At 44.8% G+C, this 24,300-nt stretch overlaps 3 protein-coding genes and 1 pseudogene across 10 annotated transcripts in view; 1 reads left to right on the forward strand and 3 right to left on the reverse strand.

Moving 5' to 3' along the window:
- The window catches only part of LOC306817477 (leucine zipper putative tumor suppressor 2 homolog), a 29,579-nt gene extending 21,682 nt beyond the window's left edge, over nucleotides 1–7,897 (forward strand). For 2 of the 3 annotated variants that reach the window (XM_079334381.1, XM_079334382.1), the window contains 5 exons: nucleotides 3,194–3,739; nucleotides 3,825–4,421; nucleotides 4,616–4,738; nucleotides 4,918–5,064; nucleotides 5,296–7,897. In XM_079334381.1, the coding sequence (XP_079190507.1) occupies nucleotides 3,221–3,739; nucleotides 3,825–4,421; nucleotides 4,616–4,738; nucleotides 4,918–5,064; nucleotides 5,296–5,988 (2,079 nt within the window). In that variant the 5' untranslated portion in view covers nucleotides 3,194–3,220 and the 3' untranslated portion in view covers nucleotides 5,989–7,897. The remainder of the gene's footprint in view (nucleotides 1–3,193; nucleotides 3,740–3,824; nucleotides 4,422–4,615; nucleotides 4,739–4,917; nucleotides 5,065–5,295) is intronic. The other variant, XM_079334383.1, reaches the window with a different exon arrangement.
- Nucleotides 6,068–16,386, reverse strand: LOC306817476 (PDZ domain-containing protein 7-like). 5 transcript variants are annotated; one of them, XM_079334379.1, is made up of 18 exons: nucleotides 16,212–16,386; nucleotides 15,502–15,593; nucleotides 15,099–15,324; nucleotides 14,056–14,193; nucleotides 13,780–13,954; nucleotides 13,509–13,685; nucleotides 13,278–13,425; nucleotides 12,480–12,540; nucleotides 12,209–12,386; nucleotides 11,383–11,615; nucleotides 11,143–11,307; nucleotides 10,700–10,815; nucleotides 10,508–10,599; nucleotides 10,261–10,352; nucleotides 10,093–10,164; nucleotides 9,217–9,807; nucleotides 8,938–9,038; nucleotides 6,068–8,690 (listed from the first exon to the last, which is right to left on the reverse strand). In XM_079334379.1, exons 3-18 carry the CDS (start codon nucleotides 15,259–15,261, stop codon nucleotides 8,535–8,537), a joined length of 2,658 nt encoding a protein of 885 aa, XP_079190505.1. In that variant the 5' UTR covers nucleotides 15,262–15,324; nucleotides 15,502–15,593; nucleotides 16,212–16,386; the 3' UTR covers nucleotides 6,068–8,534. The 5 variants fall into 5 exon arrangements, with proteins under 5 accessions (XP_079190505.1, XP_079190503.1, XP_079190506.1 ...); XM_079334377.1 differs by having other exon boundaries at nucleotides 15,502–15,597; XM_079334380.1 differs by lacking the exon at nucleotides 16,212–16,386 and adding an exon at nucleotides 15,768–15,902.
- Nucleotides 16,387–17,523: 1,137 nt separating this feature from the next.
- LOC306842325 (peroxiredoxin-like 2A) lies at nucleotides 17,524–20,075 on the reverse strand (annotated as a pseudogene). The gene is made up of 5 exons (XR_013781764.1): nucleotides 19,367–20,075; nucleotides 19,122–19,213; nucleotides 18,526–18,666; nucleotides 18,172–18,336; nucleotides 17,524–17,906 (listed from the first exon to the last, which is right to left on the reverse strand). The product of XR_013781764.1 is annotated as a peroxiredoxin-like 2A (transcript).
- Nucleotides 20,076–20,100: 25 nt separating this feature from the next.
- Nucleotides 20,101–23,892, reverse strand: dydc2 (DPY30 domain containing 2; the record flags this gene model as incomplete). Its single annotated transcript, XM_079372501.1, has 7 exons — nucleotides 20,101–20,293; nucleotides 20,395–20,466; nucleotides 20,897–21,046; nucleotides 21,183–21,413; nucleotides 21,616–21,789; nucleotides 22,539–22,646; nucleotides 23,746–23,892. The coding sequence occupies 7 exons, from the start codon at nucleotides 23,890–23,892 to the stop codon at nucleotides 20,156–20,158; spliced, it is 1,020 nt and encodes a 339-aa protein (XP_079228627.1). The 3' UTR covers nucleotides 20,101–20,155.
- Nucleotides 23,893–24,300: the final 408 nt, after the last annotated feature.

The raw sequence follows: 24,300 nt of genomic DNA on the forward strand, positions 1-24,300 counted from the left end.
AAGTCTGCAGCAGCCCGACTGAAACTGAATCTACAGATTTAAAAAAAAAAAGGTTTAATGGTCACCATTGAAAGTGTTTCTTTAAAATGAACTCAGCCATGAATTTTCTCTTTTTGCACTGAAGACAAACTGACAACAGGAGTCTGCTGAGATGTGATTGGTTTATGACGACACTTCAACTTTAACCGTTACTCTACATGCATCCACACATGCACACACATCTACACACGCATCTACACACACATCCACACATGCACACACATCTACACACACATCTACACACACACATCCACACATGCACACACATCTACACACACATCTACACACACACATCCACACATGCACACACATCTACACACACATCTACACACACACATCCACACATGCACACACATCTACACACACATCTACACACACACATCCACACATGCACACACATCTACACACACACATCCACACATGCACACACATCTACACACACATCTACACACACACATCCACACATGCACACACATCTACATCTACACACACATCTACACACACATCTACACACGCACATCTACACACACATCTACATCTGCACACACATCTACATCTACACACAGATCTACACACACATCTGATACTGTATCGTTTAAAAAGAATGAAACATTGATTCTGTGTAATCTTCAGACTTAAAGGACTTTTGTTTATAGTTTCACTTGATCACGTTAGTTTGCTCTGTTTTATTGTGCGTCCTGTTCACTGTTGTGCTGATGCTGGAGGTGTAGTGTGGACTTAAAGCTCAGTCCCTCAATCTGGTCTTTGCCCACAGATGATACCAATCCATTTACAGATGCAGTATTTATTTCCAGAGATTAGACACATCCCAACAACATGTTGCAGCACCAGACTGGTGTCAGTCATAATAATGAGTTTAGGTAAGGATCAGCTCAACTGTGAGTTTGCTAATTAAAGCGTCGTAATTACAGTTAAATGGCCTCGGAGGCTCGGAGTGAACTTGGCAGGTTGGAGACTTGGCACGGCGCCGTCCTGGCAGGTGGAAGCCTGAAACGTGTCCGGCCAGCTCGCCTGCCGTCAGCCTATCTCTCACCTTATTAATCATCTTCAACAATAATTAACAACATGGACAGTGTTACCCCCCCCCCCCCCCCCCCCCCCCATCACCCCGAGGTTTCTCTCTTTATCGTACCAACAGGAAGATTAAGAGGGCCAGACGGAGGCTGAAACACGACGAACGCATCGATTCACAAACAAACTGAAAGTCTTTGAGTGACCTCGACATAGTTTTCTCTTTTTTTATTTTAATTTGACCTCTCAGACGAAACAGAAACTCAAGAAGTAGACACACCCGTCAGTCGGACACCCTCATGTTCTGACTCACTCAGATGTTTTTACATCAACACTGGCTCTGCTGTTGGTTTTTGTTGTCAGCGGACCATGACCTCATCATCATGCGTCCTGTTTGGCCATTGTTCTCCACACAACGCTCAACTTCTTCCTCCTCCACGGGACTCGTGTGTGTGTGTGTGTGTGTGTGTGTGTGTGTGTGTGTGTGTGTGTGTGTGTGTGTGTGTGTGTGTGTGTGTGTGTGTGTGTGTGTGTGTGTGTGTGTGTGTGTGTGTGTGTGTGTGTGTGTGTGTGTGTGTGTGTGTGTGTGTGTGTGTGTGTGTGTGTGTGTGTGTGTGTGTGTGTGTGTGTGTGTGTGTGTGTGTGTGTGTGTGTGTGTGTGTGTGTGTGTGTGTGTGTGTGTGTGTGTGTGTTAATATTTACCAGCCTCCCTGTCAGAGTGCGGGAGAGGGAGAAGTAAGTCAGCTTTTGTTTCTCACATGTCATTTTAGTATTTTTCACTACTTGATTTTTATTTTTCTCCTTTTTTTTAAATTTTTTTAAGTTCATTCATAAACTTTGAACGCCCGCGGCTCAAGTATCACAGCCACTTCTTCTCTTTGTGTTTCCACTTTGAGATTTGTATCCGCAGTGGTGGACTTGTAGTAGCTCCCAAGGCTGATAAGATGTGCTCAGACAGTAGCCTTTGTTGTTGTCAGAGAAAATGCCAGCATGTTAGAGGCCATTTTACATCTCCAATGAAAGGAGAGCGCTTTCCCTCCGCCGCCTCATGCCTCCCCAGCCTCACGCCGCGGGCCCCGTTTGTGCTGCTTGAACGGGCTTCATGAATGGCCCGTCCTGCTTCTCCGTGTGTGGGCCAACACGCTCTTGTGGGAAATGTGTATCCTGTGGTCTACTGTATGTCCACTCTGTTTTGACTCTGCTGTAGTCTCTCTCTCTCTGTCTCTGTCTCTCTCTCTCTCTCTGTGTCTCTCTCTCTCTGTCTCTGTCTCTCTCTCTCTCTCTGTGTGTCTCTCTCTCTCTGTCTCTCTCTCTGTGTCTCTCTGTCTCTCTCTCTCTCTCTCTGTCTCTGTCTCTCTCGCTCTGTCTCTCTTCTCTCTCTCTGTCTCTCTCTCTCTCTCTCTCTGTGTCTCTCTCTCTCTGTCTCTGTCTCTCTCTCTGTCTCTCTCTCTGTCTCTCTTCTCTCTCTCTGTCTCTCTCTCTCTCTCTCTCTGTGTGTGTCTCTCTCTCTCTCTGTCTGTCTCTCTCTCTCTCTGTGTCTGTCTCTCTCTCTCTGTGTCTGTCTCTCTCTCTCTCTCTCTCTCTCTCTCTCTCTCTCTCTCTCTCTCTCTCTCTCTCTCTCTCTCTCTCTCTCTCTCTCTCTCTCTCTCTCTCTCTCTCTCTCTCTCTTTTTTGTTTTATATACTTTAAATATTAGCCAGGACTTTCTCCTTTAATTAATAGAGACATGCTTCTCACACACATGAACAAGAAGGATCTGTGGACGTGCATTAATGGAGCGATGTGAGTGTAGGAGCAGTCCCCCCCCCCCTTGAGCAGTTTTGGGGTTTGGTGCCTTGTTCAAGGGCACCTCGGCAGTGCTCGAGAAGCGGTCTGGCACCTCTCCAGCTACCACACCAACTTCCATATTTTTTGGTCCGTATCGGGACTTGAACCAGCGACCGTCCGATTCCCAACGACACAGTGTGAGCTGCTGCCGCTCCAAAACTAACTAAATAACGAAGCTGCACATTTGAAGCTTGACACAGAGATTCGATCCGTCCAGTTGCCAAAGGGACCGTTTGAAGATCGAGCTTCACATCGAACACTTTGAAAACATTTCTTTTTGTTTTATCCCCCACAGAAGAATTGACCTCTCCGAGCCACCGTCATGGCTCTGGTTCAGGCTCTGCCCATCTCGACTGAGCCTCACACCCCCGGCCACGGTGGATCCCGCAGGAGACACCCCTCCTCTTCGTCCCCCATCAACGCTCCTCCCCCCGCTCTGGATCCCATGGGGTCAGTCAGCAGCCTCATCGCCGCCCGTCCAGCACCCTACCAAGACCTCCGTTCCGGTGGGGAGCTGGGGACCCGGGTGCGACGGCCCACACCGGGTGCCGCCGCTGCCTCTTCCTGCCTGGGCTCCGAGTCGCCCCAGGACCTCGTACTGCAGAACATCCCTCCACTCCTGAAACAGAGCTGCACAGGCTCCAGCAGGAGTCTGATGGAGAAGGAGAGCGGGAACGGGAACATGGCCTATCTGAATGAGGACTTTGTAGGTGACTGGAATGACAACCATGTGACGCCTGTGAGCCCGGGGACCGACGGGTGTCAGGAAGTGTCCGGGTTAAACGGAAATATGGGCGGACCGCCTCCCAAACTGGTCCCTGTGTCAGGAAAACTTGAGAGGGTAAGTTTACTGCTGTTTTATTTCTGATTCTTTATTTTTCCAGACCGACTTTTAAACTCTCACATATTTTATTATCTATCTTCAGAACATGGAGAAAACGGTGCTGCGGCCCACTGCCTTCAAACCTGTCATTCCAAAGAGCCGGACCTCCATGCAGTACCTCTCCCCGCGACATGTTGCCAACGTATCCGAAAGCCAAAACAACCTGAACCTGCTCAGCCCCACCCACGGAGAATCGTCGCCCGCCAGCGCCGAGAAATGCAGCGCGTACGGCCGAACGCGAAGCAGCGGCAGCGGCTGCAACCAGTCGTGTCAGCTGACCGACTCTGGACGCAACTCCTTCTGCAGCATCCCCCCGTACAGCGGCGCCCCCTACAGTCAGACGTCAGGAGAGACCACCGCTGCTCACCTGGAGCCCGTGAAGAGCGCGCCACCCGTCAGCACGCACGGACACTCCAACTCTGACAGCGGGCGCTCGTCCTCGAGTAAGAGCACCGGCTCTGGCTCGATCAGCGGCCGAGGACACCCTCTCTCCGACAGCGGGTCGAGCGGACGCTCGCCGGGCCCGGTGGACGGTTACGAAGGGGTGGTGAGGGACCTGGAGGACAAACTGAGGGAGAGGGAGCTGGAGCTGCAGACACTCAGAGACAACCTGGACGAGAACGAGGCTGCGATTTGTCAGGTTGGTGGAGACGTCTGAAAATAAATCTGAGATCTGGGTTCGAATAGTTTAAAGCGTTCTCGTTTCTGTTTGTCGTCTGAGTACACGAAATGTGTTTGTAAAAATTTTTAAAAAAATTACAAATTGTGACGGTAAATATTCCACATGAAGTTTTGTCCTGTAAATCTTTGGTGTTCCTCTGTCCTTGTCTGCAGGTCTATGAGGAGAAGCAGAAGCGCTTCGAGCTGGAGCTGGAGGAGTTGAGGCAGGGCTGCGCCACCAGGATGCAGGTCGCCTCGCAGAAGGCCCAGCGCGCTCAGCAGGTGCTTCAGCTGCAGGTCAGGACCTGTGACGGGTTCTATTGTGTTGATGCTGTCGCTTCCACTGAGACTCATTAGACCTTTTAAGACTGCAGCACCCTTGTTCAAAGTGTTTGCATGATGCTGTGATATTGGCGTCCCAGTCATCGTGTCTTTGAAGAGACGGTCTGAACGGGGCTGTTGTGTTTCGCTCACAGGTGTATCAACTCCAGCAGGAGAAGAAGAAGTTGCAGGAGGACTTCGCTCAGCTCCTGCAGGAGAGGGAGCAGCTGGAGGAGCGCTGCACATCCTACGAGCACGAGAAGATCCAGCTGGGGCCTCGGCTGGAGGAGAGCAAGTGGGAGGTGATGAACCGACTCAGGGATACAGATGTTTGATCCACCATGTGATCCTTATTGATTTCACCCCTGTCCATACGATCCATTACTTTAAGCTCCAAGACGTTTGTGATCATCAGTCTGAGCATCTCATGCATCCATTGATTTCCCTAAATAAATTAAGTTTTTATGGTTTTCTACTTTTTAAATGATTGAAAAGTATAAAAAAGTCAAATCTGCGTTCTCTTCTCCCTTCAGGTGTGTCAGAAGTCGGGGGAGATCTCGTTGCTGAAGCAGCAGCTGAAGGACGTGCAGGGGGAGTTGTCCCAGCGGGTGGGAGAGATCGTGTCACTGCGAGGTCAGCTCCGGGAGACTCGAGGCGAGCTGACGAACACGCAGGTCCTCCTGCAGGAGGCCAACGGGACGACGCGCACGCGAACCCTGGAGCTGGAGGTCTGCGAGAACGAGCTTCAGCGGCGCAAGAGCGAGGCGGAGCTGCTCAGAGAGAAGGTGGGACGTCTGGAGGGAGAGCTGGTCCATCTCAGAGACGCGTTGGCCAATCAGGGCCCGGGAAACAGACAGTGTCAGGTGTTTCAGGAGGCGGAGGAGCACATGCTCGCCTACGAGAGCGACGAGGCGAAGGCCGAGCGGCAGAGCACGTCGGAGGCGCTGCAGAACATGAAGGCGCAGATGGACAGGCTGAAGTCGGAGCTCGCCTTCGAGCATCAGCGGGCGGAGCAGCAGGTGGGGAGCTTCGAGGAGGAGCGCAAGATATGGCAGGAGGAGAAGGACAAAGTCATCCGCTACCAGAAGCAGCTGCAGCAGAACTACGTGCAGATGTACCGCAGGAACCGAGAGCTGGAGCAGCTGCTGCAGGAGCTCAGTCAGGAGGAGGACGAGGGCAGCGGCAACGAGATCAACTTTGACGAGATCGCTGCCACAGAAATCTGACCCCCTCGTGTCTGTTCATGTTTTATTTGCACTACTGTCAGCTTTTTTTTTTTTTTTTTTTTTTCGTGTCACAGATCTGATCTCTTCTGCGCTGTCTGGATGGAAACATAGACCCCGTTCACACCTGGTATTTGACATCACAAAGCACAGCTGTTCACATCTGGAATTATCATGACATGCATTTTCAAATGTATCTCCAATGTCAATATTTACTTTAAAAATAGAGAGAGAGAGAGAGAGAGAGAGAGAGTCTTCTATGACACATCTGTATCCGCACTGCACCAGTACTAAAGGCTGTCCCCTTGTGATGTCATCACTTAGGTTGTTCGGTCAAAACAGGACAACAGTTTGAGGAGACGAACCACAACTGTAAAAAAAAAAAAAACATCTGCAGTGTCAAATCAGCCACACAGTCGCTCTGTTCTCTGAGGAGTCCCACTTAAAAGCCAACAGCCTCTATTAGCCGTCAGTAGGTCACTTCAGTCCTCGGCTCATTATCAGCTATGTGAGTGTTTATCTATGAGTAACTTCTCACGCAACATTTCACCCTCCTCCTCCTCCTCCTCCTGTGTTTGTCATGATTCCTCCCCCCCCCTGCTGAGATTATCACCACACTCCCACTCTGCGTCAGCAGTCTGCTCTCATTTGTGCCGTTAGCGTGGACAAAAAGCCCACGCTGCTGTCCAGGGACAGAGAACGTGAGAGTGAGTGAATCAGAGTGATGATGATGATCAGTCAGAACTACGAAAGCCTCGACGTAAACGGCCTCATGTCCGAAAAGAGTAGCTGCAAAGGTTTTCTGAAATCAAACGGCACATAAAAGGTGTTTAATAACTTTGAAAAGGCAGAATTTGACTCTTTTATCTGATTAAGTATGAGGGGATAAAAGCCTAAAGTTGTGCTCTTTCATCCAGAACAACTAAACCTAAAATGTTTTAATCTAAAAACATAAAAAGAGCCCAATCGCACTCGTAGAAAAAACCCAAATCTTTTACTCTGAACCACCAGCAAACGCTCTTCATCACATTAATGCACGAGTCATTTAAAACCAAATCTGTCGCTTCGTTTCATCAACATTTCAGAAGAATGTTTGTTTTGAGGCCAACACTTGAAGTGAGTGAGGCACGGAGTTTATTCAGATTAAACTGTAAACATTTAAAAGGGAGTGATCGAAGAGGAGGTCAGAATCTTTTCTTTTTAAAGCATCAAACGCTGCTCATTGGTTTATAAACTTTTCCACACTGAAACATCCAGAATCATAAAATTCACAAGTAGCAACCACAGCGTGATCTGAGTCATGGCGAACCGGAAGTCACCTTGCTCCACCTGTTTCAGTCATACACTGAAGGAGACGAACTGAACCTTAATACAATAAATGAACTGAGTTGTTTTTCTGGTCACCAGAAATGCTCCAGATTAAAATGTGTGAGACATGACTCACTGATCCGATAATTAGAGCGAATACTCGAACACTGCAGAAACGCATTACTGCGTGCTGATGTGTTACTAAGGATTACATCTCACTGAATGAGCCTCTTCATGAGTAAACTACTTGACTGTTTTTTCCCAGCAACCTTTAAAATAAAACACCTGTTATTCCGCTTTTTTTTTTATGTCCAATTATTTCCTGCTGATTGAGTTCCCCTCCTCTGTAAATGACCCTGAGAAATCATCGAGATGTGCGTCCTTCTCAGAAACGTCCAAACATAGCCACTGTGAATAGACCAAAGCAACGTTGCACCTGTTGTTTTAGCTCCGCCTCCAGATATGACGCCTGTATATTCACGTCTGTTCTGTCATTTTATAATCCTCGATATTTGTATGAAGACATTAAATGTATATTTTCATGCTGTACATTTCTTGAACAAACCTACTATGTTTTTTTATTAAAGACATTCAAAATGTTGAAGGTGTTCGTTTTATTTTAATATATTCATATTACACATTTTATACATTTACAAAGTATTCAGCCAGTACATGAATCAACAGTTAGGTTTGTAAATCTCTTCAATGGCAACCTGGATTCTAGATTCTTCTCTAATACTTAACTTGATTACGTTTGTGTCCACAGCTCGTGTCCGCCCTCTGCTGGTCAGTATGCAGATTTCAAGTAATATGAAGTTTGACTTTTTTTAATATTTAGTCCGCAGGCCTTTTTAAAGGCACTCTGAAACGTTGATGCACGCTGCTGGTCCAGGACGTGTTTCATGGATTTTAGGATATTGTGGTTTTCACTGTCTCCTGAGTTTTTGTTAAAGCGGGTTATTAAGGCATCAGGAGCACCAATGTTTAAGATTATGAAGATCACTGTCCGTAAAACTCCTCTTGTACTTTTAATTTGGAGCTTAATCCTTAATGAAATCCTTTTTTTTCAGCTTTAGATGCTGAACGGCTACCAGTGTGCATCTTCATTTGAACACAAACATGAATGGCAAAATGAAATCCCTCAGAGCACCTCACTGTCCGCGGACTGAGACACAGATTTCCAGTCTGTGTCTCTGTCGGTACGAGAGTCTGCAATGTTTCTAAAATTCAAGACGAGAGTCTCACGTCTCCATTGAGATGTTTTTGGGGACTTTGACCACCAGCACCATGGGGTCTTTGGCCTTGTTGCTGAAGGCTTTTCTGATGATGTCGACAGCATGTTGATGAGTGACTCCTCGCAGGGAGACTCCGTCCACTGACACCAGCTCAAATCCAGCCTGAGGAGAAGTTTCAGACAGTTAACGTCATGGAGGAGAAATACAGCCCGGTGCATGTTTACCTCTCTGCCAACAAATAAAGTTTCAGTTGTAAAAGGGGAGGAATAAATGTAGTGCAATGATTGGCTGATTGAAAATTGGATTTAAATAAAAGATCAAAATGATTTTTCGTCATTATTTCATAGTCTAAAAGTTGATGATATTGTGTGTTGAAGTGTTGAACTGCATCATTCGTGTCTTGAACCACCTTGAGCACTTCACAGGTGGAGGCTGCTCCTCCCGGAAAGATCTTCTCGATCTTCACAACCGGCTGCACCTTGGACTCCATGCCCCCGGATATACTGATGCCTGAAACAGCAAAACAACAAAGATGGATGTGAGTGATGCAATTTTCAGGAAGACTGCTGGACAACAGCCGTCAAAAAGTCCGGAGTACTCGGGATAATCCGGAGATTTGAAAAAAAGAAGGTGGCTTTTGTTGACCCTTTAAATGATGACGTATTTATTTGATGACGTAAAGATTTACCCAGAGACTGCTTGGTCTTGGAGATGGTGACAGTCTTGAGTTTGTACTCCTGTTCAGGCTCCGATCCGTTGACTCTGGTCTCCGATTGATCCTGATGTCCGTTCACCTGTTCGCTCCCCGTCTGCCGCTCTGAACTGAACACCTGAGACAAATGCGGTCGACTCCTGCGAGCCGCGCTCTGCAGCGTGAACACAGATTCTTTGCTGCCGTCTGTGCTTTTCTTTCTGCCTCTGGTGTGTCCGTTTCTGGACGGAGATCTTCGTCTCTCTAAAGTGGAGTGCAGGGAAACCTCGTCGAAGTGGACGGAGCGGATGGTGCCGATGTCGGTGCGGAGAGGAGGGCGGGAGTCCTCGCTGCGGGTCAGAAGCCAGTTAGGGAGCGTGGGGCTTGCAGAGGCAGGTCTGAGGTCTCTGGCCTCCGTGTCATATCCGTCCACAGGTATGTCCAGCAGCTGCGCGAAGGATCTGGGGGTTGGGGGTCTTTCTCTGGACTTCTGGAGCCCTGACACAGTGAGCCTCTCCAGCTGATCCAGGAGGTGGCTCTCCTTCTCCACCTCCTCGGCACTGTGGAGCTCAAAGCCTCCCCGGAAATCTGAGGGACATATTCATGAATGGAAGATCTTAGGATGAAGTATCCTGATCAAAAATACTCATATGCATAAACAAGGCTACATTAAACGGGAAAGGTTGAACCAAATACAAAAAATGAAGGGACTGAAGTCTCTCTCGCTCTTTATGTTTCAGGAACACTTCGATTCTCTCAAGTGATACGTGAATAGAAATAAACTCACTCCAAGAAGCATTCGAGAAGGGGACAAGAGGAAAAAAAATTAATTGTGTCCTAATAGTTGTGTCCTCGGAGGAAAAAGGTGCTGACCTGGGATGGGAGTGATGAGGCGTCGTTTTGGTGCTCGACCAGACATGGGCGAGCGAAGAGGAGGAGTTTTGACTACGAGAAGAAGAGGAGAGAACGGAGTGAGCAGAGCTGCCTTCTCTTTATTACAGTGGCATGTCTCTTACAGTCAGCAGGGGGCGCCGTACGCACTCGAGCGGTACTTGAGGATGTCGTAGGCCTCGACTTCGAGCGGAATCACCAAGTTATTGAACGCACTCAGGTCGGAGGGAGGGAGCAGCATCCTGAGACACGAGACAGTGCTAAGTCACACATTGTAATTCTCCTGTTACAATGCACAAATTAACTTTATGGTTTATTGTCATAATAATTTGTTTGGCTGCAGCTGACAAGCTTTCAGAGTCTACTGATTATCTTCTTTCCCTCTTCCTCTCCTTACCTGACCTCCCTCAGCAGCAGCAGCTTCTCCGGTCTGTCCAGCACAGCCAGCAGGTGGCGTATCAAGTTCTCCACTGACCTCTCTGACACGTACTGAGAAGAGACGTAAAGAAAAAAAAAAGGTATTGATCATTCACTTGAAATAACCTGAGCAGTCAGTTGTGCTTGGATCTGATCGTTTGAATCTTTCTACCTTTCTGCACGTCTTCATCACAGCGTCCACCTCTTCCTCCGTCAGCAGCCTGCGGGCCATGTCATCCACCGCTCCGAGCATCTCTGAGTTTGGCATCGCACCGACCTGTCGTCCTTCTGAAGACATCCAAAGACAGCATCGTTTGCAGGTCACAGAACGAACACATTTCCACCTCCTTACCCTCCAACAAGCTTTTGATTTCATGGAAATGAAATCTAATCTAGACGTTCTTCCAGATTTAAAGAAAGGTCGAATGAATTTTTTCTATTATTATAAACCGACCGTGTGATCATTCACAAAACATCTGAAAAAATACCTCCTCATGAAGAATGCTGAACAAGCTCACGTTCTGACACAGCGGCAGCAGATTTATGTGACAGGATCAAGTTTGTTATTTTTAAAAACAAATCCCAGGAAGGAGCCAGACTTGAGGGGAACACTACCTTTGCCGGTCTTGTCTTTGGACGGGGATTTGGATCTGGCCCTGGAAGCGTCCTTCTTGCGCCCGCCCTTAAACAGCAGGTTGACTAAAGTCTTGGAGCGCTGCAGGGTGCTCTTCTCCTCCGGGTCCTTCCATTTCTGCTTCTTGTCTTTCTTCTGGTTGATCTCTGCGATGGAGAGCAACAGGAGGTCACTTGTGTCCACTCTTGTTTATCTTTGCTGCCCTCTCTCCCCTCCCTCACCTGCCATGGTGGCCTGACTCTGGGACCTGCTGATTGGTCGGCTGGGTCTGCTGAGAGCCATCAGTACGGCGGTCTTGGTGGACTCTTTCCTCCCTCTGGTCTGCTCCTCCTCTCCCCTGATGGCCGTGTCTCGGAGCAGAGTGGTCGGCCCCAGGCTGTGAATCGTATCCAAAGGACTTTTCTGAGAGGGAAGGTCCGTCTGGATGGCGGTCTCAGTCCGATCGGACTCCGACCTAAACAAAAACAAAAAAACTACGATTAAGTCTAATGACATCTGTAAGTAAAGCATTTATTTTGTGTCTGCAATGTCATGTGTGTGTGTGTGTGTGTGTGTGGGGGGGGGGGGGGGGGGTGGGGGGGGGCATGCAGCAACCGCTTTAAGGAACGTTGGGAGAAAGCGGCTGCAGGACAACATGAGCTAAATAACGAATAGCAACTAACTAACTAAGTTAGAAGAGGCGGTAAGTGGGATAGCCTAGCGGTTGTGACGCTCGCCACATGTAAAGAGTCTGTAGTAAACCAGATGCATGCTGTCGGGTCTTTGGAGATAATATAACAACAAGGAAGCTTCTTTTTGTAATGTTTCTTGAGATAACATTTGCTCAAACTTGGTGCTGAACAAATAAAGATTGATTGTAAAAATGGATGAATGGTAGTCAGACAGGCTGGACCCAGAGGAGCACTGGAAAAATAAAGGTTTTGATTTGGCATGTATTTGTGATGTGCATGTGGTTGTGCATTTTTGCAGTTTTTTACGTTCTGAGAGTTTCAGCCTGAAAAAGTTAAAAGTCCCATCACTTTTGTTTACAGTTTTGCAGACTCTGACCTCAGGTCCTCTGTGGAGATGCAAACATCCACCATGCCTGAACCAAACGGCATGCTGGGAGGGAACATGACCTGCGACAGGCCGCTCAGCGAGCTGACCGGAGTCCCAGACGACAGAGAGGACACTGAGGAGGTGGAGCCCGAGCCCTGGGACGAAGACTTCTGAGTGCCGTTGGCCACTGAGCGAGAAAACAAAAAGCATCCAAACACGTCAGTGGGTGTTCCTGTGTTTATTTCAGCAGTGGAAATGTGTAAACACAGCAGATACATACGCTTATTGAGCCACCTGTACTCTGCCACCATCTCTTTGTAAGCCGGGTATCGTCCTGCTTCCTGTGGAGATGTAGACACAGATATGCAAACGAGATACAGTAGAGACCTTAAAACTTTGATAGGATCCTATATTTGATAAAGAGTAACCCTAGAAGCACACAAAGAGTCTCTCTTTGTCTAATAGAGACCCGTCTCTTCTTCACTTCCCATTAACGCTCCGTGTTTGGAAAACTTGTTAAGGCTAGTTGTTGTTTGAAAAGTGAGGGATAGCATCATAAAACATGCCCATAAACACGCCTCTAAGCTTTGATCAGCACCTGATCCCGGCTGCCTGGTGAATAATGCACATGGCCTGGGTATTTTTTTTTTAACAGAGCGAAACCCAAGCTGCAACAAGTAAAGTGAGCGAGGAATATTACGAGTGCGTGCCAGCTGTCAAGCCTGCCACGCAAACAGAGACTCAGTGTAGTTTGTGAGGGGGGGGGGTCAGTAGAACAGAATTAAAGATGAGAGGTAAGAAACAGTTCAGAAGGTTAGCGTGTGAGCTCTTTAATGAAGCAGTAATGAAAGAGCCAACATGCCATCAAATAATAAGGAGTCATTATGAAACATAATACACCCCCCTCTATCCTTTTATCAAAGAATTCAACAGCAAGCCTCCAGCTGAGAACGCCTGACTTCTGCTAAATAATGGGAGATCTTTTATGATTGCATCCACTCATTCACATTCATTAACACATTCATTTAAGCAAAACATAAACAAATTTAATCATAATGAGGGCGGTAGGATTTCTCACCTTGATGGTCAGCATGATGTGTGTGTGACTCTTTAGCACCTCCACAGCGCTGCTGTGGCTGATGTCCTCAAAGCTCACTCCGTTGGCAGCCATGATCTGGTCCCCCATCTTTATCCCGTTCTGCTCGGCCAGACCCCCAGGGTCCAGTCTGAAACAACGACAGGAGAGAGCTGGTCACATTCAGCAAAGACCAGCTCTGCTGTTTGAATGGTGAGGGTCCCACGGGCCTACTTCGAGACGTAGATCCCCAGACCGAACTCCTTCCCCCCGCGGATGTTGAAGCCGAGGCAGTAGTCGTCTGAGGTGGTGTAAAGGTGGACAATTCTTTGCAGGGCGCTTCCTGAACTCGTCTCTGAAGGTGTCCGCCCGCTCTCCTCCACCACCATGCGCCTGTGGATCAAATCCACCCTGGAAGACGAACAGTACAGATGATCATATTCAATATTATTCTTCATCTTCTGATACAAATCACAGGAGTTGTTGTTGTTGTTGTTGTTGTTACCATGTGGTCTTCTCTTTGGAGTAGCGGATGCCGGGGACTTTTCCGACCCGTCTCACCACCATCCTCAACCGGTTGTTTCCTGTCAGGACCTTCACAGCGCTGCTCATCGTGATGCTCTCAAGACTGACGCCGTTCACCTCCACCAGTTTGTCTCCTACAAGCAGGCCGGCCTCCTCTGGCAACGAACAACAAACCAGATCGAAATACAGATGGAAACGTATGAAGAGCAACACGAGGAGACCACCCTTCCTTTTTCAACGCAGTGTGTTGGTGTACCTGCGGTGCTGTTGTCCTCCACCTTGCTGACGAAGATGCTGAGGCCATGTTCGGAGCCGCCGCGCACGCTGAAGCCGAGTTTTCCGTCCACACTTTTATCCACTGTGATCGTGTGGAGGTCCTCGCAGTCGTCTCCTCCTGAAAATACCACATGGTGATTTATGAAGACTTCTCAGGGGGAAAACTGTAGCTTAGCGGCTCATTCACTAAGATGGAGGGACTGTTTGTTACACTGCTTAATTAATTGTGCATAGCATTTGATCAAGATCACAGTTACTATTTAAAAATCTACTAATCTAGAGAGGTTTATTTGATTTTGTGTCCACACCTGGACTGTAACTTTGTGTTGTATCACTGTAGCGGTCCTGATTCAGTGAGACCAGAGCTGATGACTTATTTCACGTTTACTGAACCAGAGGACAAACTGGTTTGCCATTTCAGTCCCAAAGATCGGACCGGGATTGAAAACGAGGAGCTTTCTCTGATGAGCAAGGAGTCAAGAAAGCAGCCTTCTTGACAAAGGCGCCAAGTCTTTTTATAGGGGACACACACACACACACACACACACTTATTGGATATCAGTTAATGATGGGACGCTGCAGGTGATCTGACTGATCTGACTAATCCAACTATCAGAGGTGTATTACACCGGAATAAAGACAAATAACAGATTAAACTTAAATACGTGTGGTGTACGTCAATTCAAGGATTATATGTAGGTTATTAAGTTGTTTGGTTAACTTTAAGTCTAATGAAAACCTCCCATCATGGAGTAGATCCACCTTTTCCAGATCTCACTAAAAAAAGACCGAAGTGAAGGAAACATTGATGCTATTAAATACACTGTCCATGCACATCCAGTGTTCCAATAATATTACGTTTAAAATACAATAGTAAAAAAATCATTTTCTTAATCCTGTGGGTAAAAATAGGTGGCATCATTTATCTAATCTAATCCTGCCCGACAATTCTTTCTTAGTTAACAGAGCAAACTGGAGGCCGTAATCTGCAGTATACAAGCAGGCAGCCAAACTGCTCCTCACCGTCCACAGGAGAGTTGATGAGGATGACCCGGCCCATGGGCGACGAGGATCGTATTCCACGCCGGCGCTGCTCCTTCTTCCGTAAGAGGTTGCGTGTAGTTGTGTGTGACCCCTGGGTCCCGGGGGTCTTCTCCCTGCGGGACGGGTCTGACGAGTGAGCCATGGAGGCTGGCAGGGTCCCCTTTCACACACGCTCCACCGCGGGCTCAGCTCCAGGTGGAGGAGTCTGCAGCAGCATACAGCAGAAGGAAAAGGATCCTCAGATGATGCGTTTCCTGCATACTGATAGTGTATTATGTTCACAGAAGATAACGACTGCTTTTCCAACACACACACACACACACACACACACACACACACACACACATCTTTCAGGAGGAATAATCCAGATAATACAACTCACAGAGGCAGGTATATTTGTGACATGATGACTGATAATTTGTATTCCTGGAGTCAACCTTTGGTCCATGCCTGCCCATGATGCATCTCTCTCACCTGTCTGAGTCAAAGAGAAATCTTAGATTATATACAGCAGGGAGGATCCTATGTAGAGCATGACTTAACTAACATAACATTAAAAGGCATTAGGCCATTAAAAAAGGACAGGAAATATACTGTATTCGCACCTGTAATAGGGGATTTAACGGGTTTATTTATCTCGGACTTGACCTTCTTAAGAGTCCGGATGTCACATGTCGTTGATACCATGGAAACATGTCAGTTAACCTAGCCCGGCTGTCCTCATCACGGGGTTCCCTCCGGACGTCTCACGGTGCTTAGCGTTCAGCACCGCGGACAGCGACGTGGCGTCAACGGTGACGTTCGATATTTAGCGTGTAACCATGGCGACCGAAATACACCGAACTAAGTTAATGTGCGTCTTAATCCACGACGCAAACTTGACAAAGACACGCAAAAATGAAAACAAAATACGTAACACATTTTCTACCGTTCAACGAGCTAAATAAGGCGGCTCTGCGTACTCTGATTAAATACTCTCTGACAACAATGACGGACAGGCGCTAATACATGACAGCTTAAGCATTCCCTTTGTCACTTAAAGTCGCCAAATATTCATTAAATTGATCAAAACTAGTCAAACAGTTCGCCTACCTGAGTCCATGTTGTTCAAATCGATCCGGCGCACCTGGCTTGGACGTTTCAAGGGCTGGTACCGCCTCTTTCCACCGCTGATTGGCTGGATTGTAATCAATAGACAGAATTTGATTGGACTACTAATGTGCCAAGCAGAACTTATCGTTGATAAAAGCCAGAGCCCTTGGAAAAAAAAACCGAGAAGTCAATGCTGTTGGAAAGTTGTGCAAAGTGTATGCAATAACTGTCCCATTTGATAACTGGTAGTGAGAAAATTTAATGTATACACAATTGTTTAAAATAAAATAAAAAAGTGAGAGGCAAGTTACACATTTTCATCAGAGTGAGTTTGAAACGTTACCAGGTAACTTATATTAAGTGTAAAATCATTCTTATCTTTTTGTTTTGAGAAACATTGTAAGAACTCCAAGCCTACAAATATGGTCTAAAATTACGGAGCATCATTCTGAACGTCTAACAGCTCCCTCTGCAGGGTGAAGGGGATGACTGGAAGGAGAATACATGACATTTATACAACATGAGCTTCATAAAAAAACTATTTAAAGGGTACATTTTTTTATTTGATAGAAAATTGGCATTGAATATTTTATTCTTAAAATGTAAATTGTATGATTGTATCATGCAAAGATTTGTTAAACTGACGCCTTAAAAGCCTACTTCCCTCCCGGTGCAACCCTGTATGCTTCTCTTAGAACCCCTCTTACTCAGAATGAAGCTGTTCACATGCAGAGAAGTGACAGAGCTGTTTTCTCAGTTCATGTAGGGCGTAATTGGTATGTTTGAAAAGTTCATGTAGCGGAAATATTTTCAGAAACAAATTTAGATTTGTCTTCACAATCTTCACCCTAAATTCTGCCAGCATAGTTAACCTTTCAGTCATGTAACATGTTTATGTGCAACAAGTTGCCTAGTATTCAAAATATGACCGTTGGAAATGGAAAGGTTTGAGAATTTTTTCAGGGTCCTTTAAGCAAACGAGCTTGAGAGCTCCTTAAACAATTTGAATAAACCTTGATCTCAGATAATTCGTTCATTTTATTTAAGTAATTTGATCCTTTCTTCAGAGTTTATTATACTCATCGTAATCAAACATTACAGACAATATACTGTATCTTTAAATCAACATTAAATGCAAATGTAAAATTGCATTACACACCCTCCTACTCGTACCTACCGAAGTACTCCTATGGGATTGAAAATACTCACAACACTAAATGTAAAAGACAGAAAACAGCCCCAACTTAGAGCCAGAGGAAAAAGTCAAACAAGTCTGAACAACTTCCTCCAAGCAATGAAAATGAAGACAAGCTTTAGAGCACAAAGCAAAGTTTTATTTGTCAAAGGTCTAGATTCTCACTTTCCAAAATAACAGCATGACTGAGTAATAACAGGAAGCAGAGTGTTAGACATCAGATCTGCTTCCTCTTTTGAGTTTAAAGACAAACCATCATTAACACACTCGGATCCTATTACTACAAAGACATTCTGTAAAATGCATCCTGGGCCCAACAAACACACAGATCTAATCTACACACACACACTTCTCATTCTACTCTAGACTCCACATTAGATCTGAAACTATCTGTTCTATAAAGACCGAAGCTCTTTAGATATTCTTCTTGCAGCCCAGAGGACGTGTTCAGGGTCGACTTTATCTCCAAATTCCATCTCTCTGTGCTCCAGAAGTATTCCCTGCAGGAGAAATCAAAACAAAGTGGGTTTGTTCTCTACAGAAAAGGGAAATAAAAGAAGCTCAAGCTGTGATTTTTACTGGTATGTGAATCATAATTTTGTTGCACAGCATCTTTCATACCCAAAGGCAATTCAATTATATCTATGAATGAAAATTAGTAAACACAGTAGAAAAACACAAGAACGAGATCAGTTTGATAAAAACAAAAAAGACAGAATCGATGTGCATTATGTGATGGTATGCTGATGAGTGTAAAGGTTTTACCTGCTGTCCTTGACCAATGACGAAGACCCCTCCAAGTACGAAGCCCTCTCCTGAGATGTTTCCAAAGAAGCCGTTCCTCATGGCCCTGAAGCTGTTCATCCACACACCGACACGAATAAATCCCAGGAGACCCATACTGCGCTCACGGGGTCCGTAAAAACGCCTCTGCAGAGACAGTAGACACACAAGCAGCTCTGAATGATTCATGCGGATCTAAACTGATTTACCACAGAGCATGAATGACTTCAGTGTGCTTACAAAATGATGCTTTTTTTTTCATTACTTAAAAAAAGATGAAAAATCGGGGCATCATGAGTTAGCTGATCAAACAATGTGTCGATTCATTTCAGATACCTTTTCGTCCAAGAAGATCTCCCCCTTGAAGTAGGGTCTGAAGTTCTGGATCTCAGTGCCGGCGTCCTCCTTCACCACAGCGTACAGAGGGACCCCGAGCTCATCCAGCTGGGGCCTGAGAGAGGACAGCTCTGCAGCCTCCTGCAGCCAAGAAAGACATGAAGATGATCAGACAAAACCTGTTTACATGGGCTGTGAATACCAAAGCACAACACATGCAGGGCCCATGATGTTTTTCTGTTATTCTGTGGAAGGGTTGCTTTATATATTCAGCTGGACAAGTTGTTACCATGTTTGTGGAGGCATAATGTACATGTGTCCAGTTGGATGTTGGGTAAATAAAATGATGTATAAAGGTATAAAGATAGAAGGGATGGTGCAATGATTGCTGATTGGTGAAAAAGACATCAAGTTTGAAATCTTAGGTTTCAACTTGGTGATAAAACATGATTTAACAAAAGTTCTAAAACAGCAACTTAAGGCCAACATGCTGAATAAAATGCATGTTGAGTAAAAAGGTGAGTACAAATTATGTTGAGGGGTAAACAAAAACAAGAAGGAAGGAGCTTTGCCAAACTGTAGCCTTCTAACGTTACCTCTCTGCACAAAAATCATCCAGGTCTCCTCACTGCCATGATGACAGCTCCAGACCTCTGCCACAGAGATCTGGCTTTCAGGGTTCTTGTTTCTGAGTGAAGAAATCAGGGAAAATGCTCAACGAAGTGAAGCAACAATCAAACAAACACCCAAACACACTCCAACCATTGATTTAAAAAAATACTAGGTTTACTCCAAGACAACTTCTTACTGAAGAGATATCAAGTAGAACGTTTTGACTCACCTCCTTGCAGAGTTTTAAGCTCAGTTTCCTCTAAATGTTTCAGAGTTGCCAACAGTGGAGAAGTCAGAAACATGTCGGTGATATAATTCATAACACCGGTAAAAAATCCGCCGACTGTCGACACGGCGTTAGAGATGAGTTCCGTCGCCATTTCTTCTCTCAGTCCGTTTTTTCTTAAGTATTAACGCATCTTCTTCTTCTTCCACAGCAGAACCCCTCTGTGGCTGCACAGTGGCTAACAGCTCATTTTAAATCCATCTGATATAGATCCTCCCAGTTGTTGGGTTTTTTGGGAGAGAGATACTGATGACCTCTGTGTCTGATCGGTGACGCAGTCAGCGAGTCTGCAGCGTGAAACCCGCAAATACCGACTATTTAAAAGTACTGAAGAGTGTGTTTGTGCAGAAATGGACCTCCCCCTCCTTCAGTTGAAAGGTCACTAAGGAAATGAAAAATCTGCAAAGTCATTCAGCAAAAACTGTTGCAAGCTTACACAATTATCATTTGTTTTATAAAGCTTGGCTTCAGCATGTTGAAGAAAATGTCACAATACAAAAATGATCTTTTCAGCCCAGTGCTCAGATAAGATTGAATCAGACAGAAACACTTATCAATTAAAGACCATGAAGCTAAAACGATGTGAAGTAATAGAAACAAGTGGTGCATTCCTGTTAATATTTTAAGTAATAGGCCTACACATACACATATACAGTCATGGATACATTCTTGTCAAATTGAATCTTCATTTGGATTTTAATAGATCATAAATCATTGTCATATCCACAGAGTCTAGACGTCCTCCACATCAGGAGGGTTTTCAGATTCCTCTTGAATAGTTACAGGTCTCTCGCTCTCCTCTGCTTTTACGTCACTGTCAGCCGGAGTCGAGATATCAGCGGCCTCACTTGAACGTCGATCGTCTGCCTCCTGTGAAGACACAGTTCTTGGTAAGCATTAACTTAACCTATAGTTTAGCCCTCTCGGGGCTATCTTTACAAAATTGTGCAACAACAGAAACACTGTTACACCTTCTCGTGGTCCTGGAGAGATGGAGACACTGAATGCTGCATCTCCTGTCCACTTTCTGCCATTGACTCAACCTATTAGGGAAACAGTGTAGTGTAGAAAATATAAATATGAGATATTACTGACACCAAAGCCTTACTATCATATACACACAGCAAATTAATACCCTTAAAGAAGCTTAAACCAGCAAATCTTTGGCTTGAAAATGACTTAAAACTTTAATCAGTACTCAAGATGTTTGGTTCTTGCAGCAGAGTAGATCTGTCTGACTCCTGTCTGTATTTCCTTTCCTTCATTGAACACACACTATCGTCCTGATCTTCTCAGCTGACGTCTTCTTCCTCCTTCTCAATCCTTTTGTCCACTAGCCTCTCTTTGTCCTAGTTTTCACTTTCACTTCGATGTCTTTCCTCGCTCTTTATCCTGATATTTTTGCATCTTAAATCTGTAAAAGTGCCGGTGATGAAAATCCTCTGCACAAAGCCAGTACTGTATTTTCGTCACCTTCTCTGTGTGTTCAGGGTCAGGAGTACGAGGGCTCTGTTTGTCGTCTTGCTCTTCTGTTTTGTTTGTTTGTAAGTCGGCAGCATCTTGGCGAGGAGTCAAGTGCAACGCTTCAGCCTGCTCAGATTCAGTGTGAGGTTTATCAACCACCTGCAGTGAAAGATTATCACATAAGCATGTTACATCTTAAATTTAAAAAAAAATAGGCTCTAGATTCTTCATTTTTTTATGGATTTAATCCTTCAGGCAAAGAATTTTAAATAAAACTCATCTAGTGTGTCGTCACCTTTTCCTCTTCTTGGTCGACTTCTTTCTCTTCGCTCCTTTCTTTTACATCTTCTCGAGTGTCACTTGGCTTCACCTCCGTTGTCTCTTCACTGCTCCCTGGCTCGTCTTCAGTTTTTTCATCAGGCTCCTCTGCAGACTCCTCTTTCACCTCGGAGAGGGAAGAGCTGCTGGCCTTCAGAGCTTTCCTCTCAGGGGGCTCTGGATTGGTTATTTGTTCTGTAACCTCGACCTGGCAGACACACCATCAACTTAAAACTATTTGAATTCTTATTGGGGGACTATTTTAACGCCACAGAAAAAAAGCAAAGCATGCAGTAATATAAGCACCATTTCTGACATCATTGAAAGACAAAGACTTCAGCAAACCAAACCAGAGATCAGGAAGGATCCACCACCAGAAGCACACAGATGTAAGATCTACTTTTTATCACCTCTGGTTCCGGGTTATTTTCCTGAGCTTCTGTTTTTTGATCGTCTGTATCCTGCTGGATTTCTGGAACAGGAGCGTCTTGTTGGTCTTCCGTTCCAGGATTGTTGACTTCAGGAGCTAACGTCGGTGCTGGTGTGGACGGATCAGACGGCTCTGAAGGCTCCTGCTCAGAGATCTGTTGGTGTGACGATGTTGAAATTCTTTTGAAGGGTCTTAAAATTTCATGGTCAGAATTTCTGAGTGTAATCCAACTGAAGGTTTTGTTCGCTTGGTACATTACAGTGATGACTTTCCTGGACCTTCCTTTTTTCTTTCTTGATCTTATGTTTCTCTGAGCATTGGATCTTTGCTCAAAAGGAAATTCTCAATACAAGGAAGAACTTTGCATCATTCACTGACTAACGACTTAAGCCAACTTAATGTCTCTCAGGGGAGAATAAGCAAACTGTTAGGATGTTTTATATGTAGATAAATAAGGGATAATTTTTAGTGAGCCTTTGTATTTAGTCTTTAATGTTGCTTTCACACATGCACATGCACATTTTCTGGCTACATGGTTGCATGTGTGAAGGCAAATAGTGGAATTCATCAGTCTTACTTTACCTGAAAATGTCTCTGCAAGCACCCTAAGAAACTGTCAGAGTGAAGCAGGATTGAGCCAAGTGAGAATGCAGCAGGATGTGAATTGGCGGGGAGATCAAGTTTATATGCTACTGTAGGACTTATAGGACCTTATAGTGTTTGATTGGTAGAAATTGCTGTATTATGTTTTTTTTTAGGGAAAGTCTCCCCTTGTGTCTCTGGAAGATTTGCCTTAACATTTCTAGAATTTATCAGAAGTGCATCTATGAAAACAGTGTAAGTTATATCAAACAAAGTCAGAATTATTTTTACATTGGATGCTTCATAGGACTCTTCCGCAACCTTACTGATCCTTTGCTCCTCGTCTTTTAGCATCTCCTCATGTGACCCCTCCTCTCTGGCTTCTGTCTGCTCCTCCTCCTCCTCCTGGAGCGCCATATTAGCTTTTCTCTGCAAAAAGAAAAAGTTTGTGTGACCTGTTCTGTGCCACACCGTATAGACAGGATTGATATCTTCACAATATCAACATAAAGTGTAACATATTGAACCCATTGACCTTTTCACTCTTATGACCCCCTAATGCATTTACAGTCCTGTTTCTGTGTTAGCAGTATCTGCATGTGAGCTAAAGGTAAAAGGTCTTTCTTGTCACGGCCTTACTAAGCTCATAGGTCTCAGCCCGAGGAGCTTAGGCCGTCTTAAGTCTTTGTCAACCTATTGGAGATCAAGGCTTTGAGGTAGTAGAAGAGGGAGTTGAGGTAGGGGCAGAAGTAGATTTACTTAAAGGAGTTTAGCAAATCAGTTTAGTAAATCATGAGAAAACTTATTTGGCCACTTGCTTAACATGATAACTGAGTGTTTATATAATCTGTACATTTTTATCTTATTTACACATAAACATATCGAAATATTTCACTGCTGAATGTTAGAGTCTGCTCAAAAGCTGGTTGCTTGATTTGTCTGTTTTACTGATTACTGTTGATTTATTATAGCCTTTTGTAAATTGAAAACTACTATATATGCCTATTGCTGTATTGATAGATGTGATTATTTGTTGGTGCTAATATTAGAGTGCAGAAACTGATGATTCTTTGATTGTAAGAAATGTGTTTCATACACGTAATGAGGTACATTCTTAATTTACGTTAAAACATTCATCATAGCTTCTGTGTGGTACTTGAATATTTGTGTGCACAAAGGAAATCCAAAATTTTTTATATCATCAATATAAAGTGTACTCAGTTATCAGTTCTGGAACTGGCAGAGGTAGTGCTTGTCTTAACCACATAAGTCTATTTTTTAATGTAAATATATTATAGTGACTTCGTTTGATGATCGTTTGAAGATCGTTTACTTTTTCATGTATGTGATTGGTTGTCACTTTAAAAGAAAAACAATCATTTTTTAATGGATCTTTTATTTGGTCAGTGACTCGGAAGAATTGTATTTATAACGGTGTTCCCAAAAACTAGGACAAGGACATGCTCCATAATAAACAGTGTTGTAAAATGCTGCCCCCTACAGACCGTACAGCAGTACTGCAGCTCACCTGCGCCTGCTGCTCCACGTTGTCGTTATGTTTGTAGAGCCAGTGGGCGAGATACAGGATGGGGTTACCTGGACGCTGCTCGGCCACCTCAGCCAGTCCGTCTGCCAGACATTTCCCCAGGTGTTTCTTCAGATACTCAGAGTCCATAATGATGTCTGCGTGGAAGATTAAACACACTTAAAATTACTTTATAAACATTTAAAACTAGATATTATAAACTATCTTACGATATCAACGGATTGCTTTCATCATTTACGTTTTTTTTTTTTTTTATCACAGTATTAAACCAAAAATAAAAAGAAGACAAGTGCAGGGTGATCTCCAAAACAAAACCTTCTCGCCAAGAGTCCGGATGTTGCTTGAGTCTCCATGGTAACGGTGTTCCGTCAATTATGTCCCCTCCTCAATTTTTTTACGATGGTTCCGATCGGAACGTTGATATTTCTACTGCTGATACAACTATGGGTCTATTACTGTAACGTTTATTGATTATGTTCGAAACAGCAATTAAAGCAGTATTATAAGGTGATGTTGTTACCCTGCAGGGAAATTAAA

The sequence above is a fragment of the Symphodus melops genome, assembly GCF_947650265.1.
Source record: "Symphodus melops genome assembly, chromosome: 21".
Classification (NCBI taxonomy): Eukaryota; Metazoa; Chordata; class Actinopteri; order Labriformes; family Labridae; genus Symphodus; species Symphodus melops.

Bases quoted from the DNA above. Each gene is read 5' to 3' on its own strand.
- LOC306817476 (XM_079334379.1), bottom strand. From the start codon at position 15,261: ATGGCTCACTCGTCAGACCCGTCCCGCAGGGAGAAGACCCCCGGGACC. The intron at 13,955-14,055 runs GTACACCAACAC...GTTCGTTGCCAG, and splicing joins GGAGGACAACAGCACCGCAG to AGGAGGCCGGCCTGCTTGTA. The intron at 9,808-10,092 runs GTCAGCACCTTT...TATGTCCCTCAG, and splicing joins CCTCATCACTCCCATCCCAG to ATTTCCGGGGAGGCTTTGAG.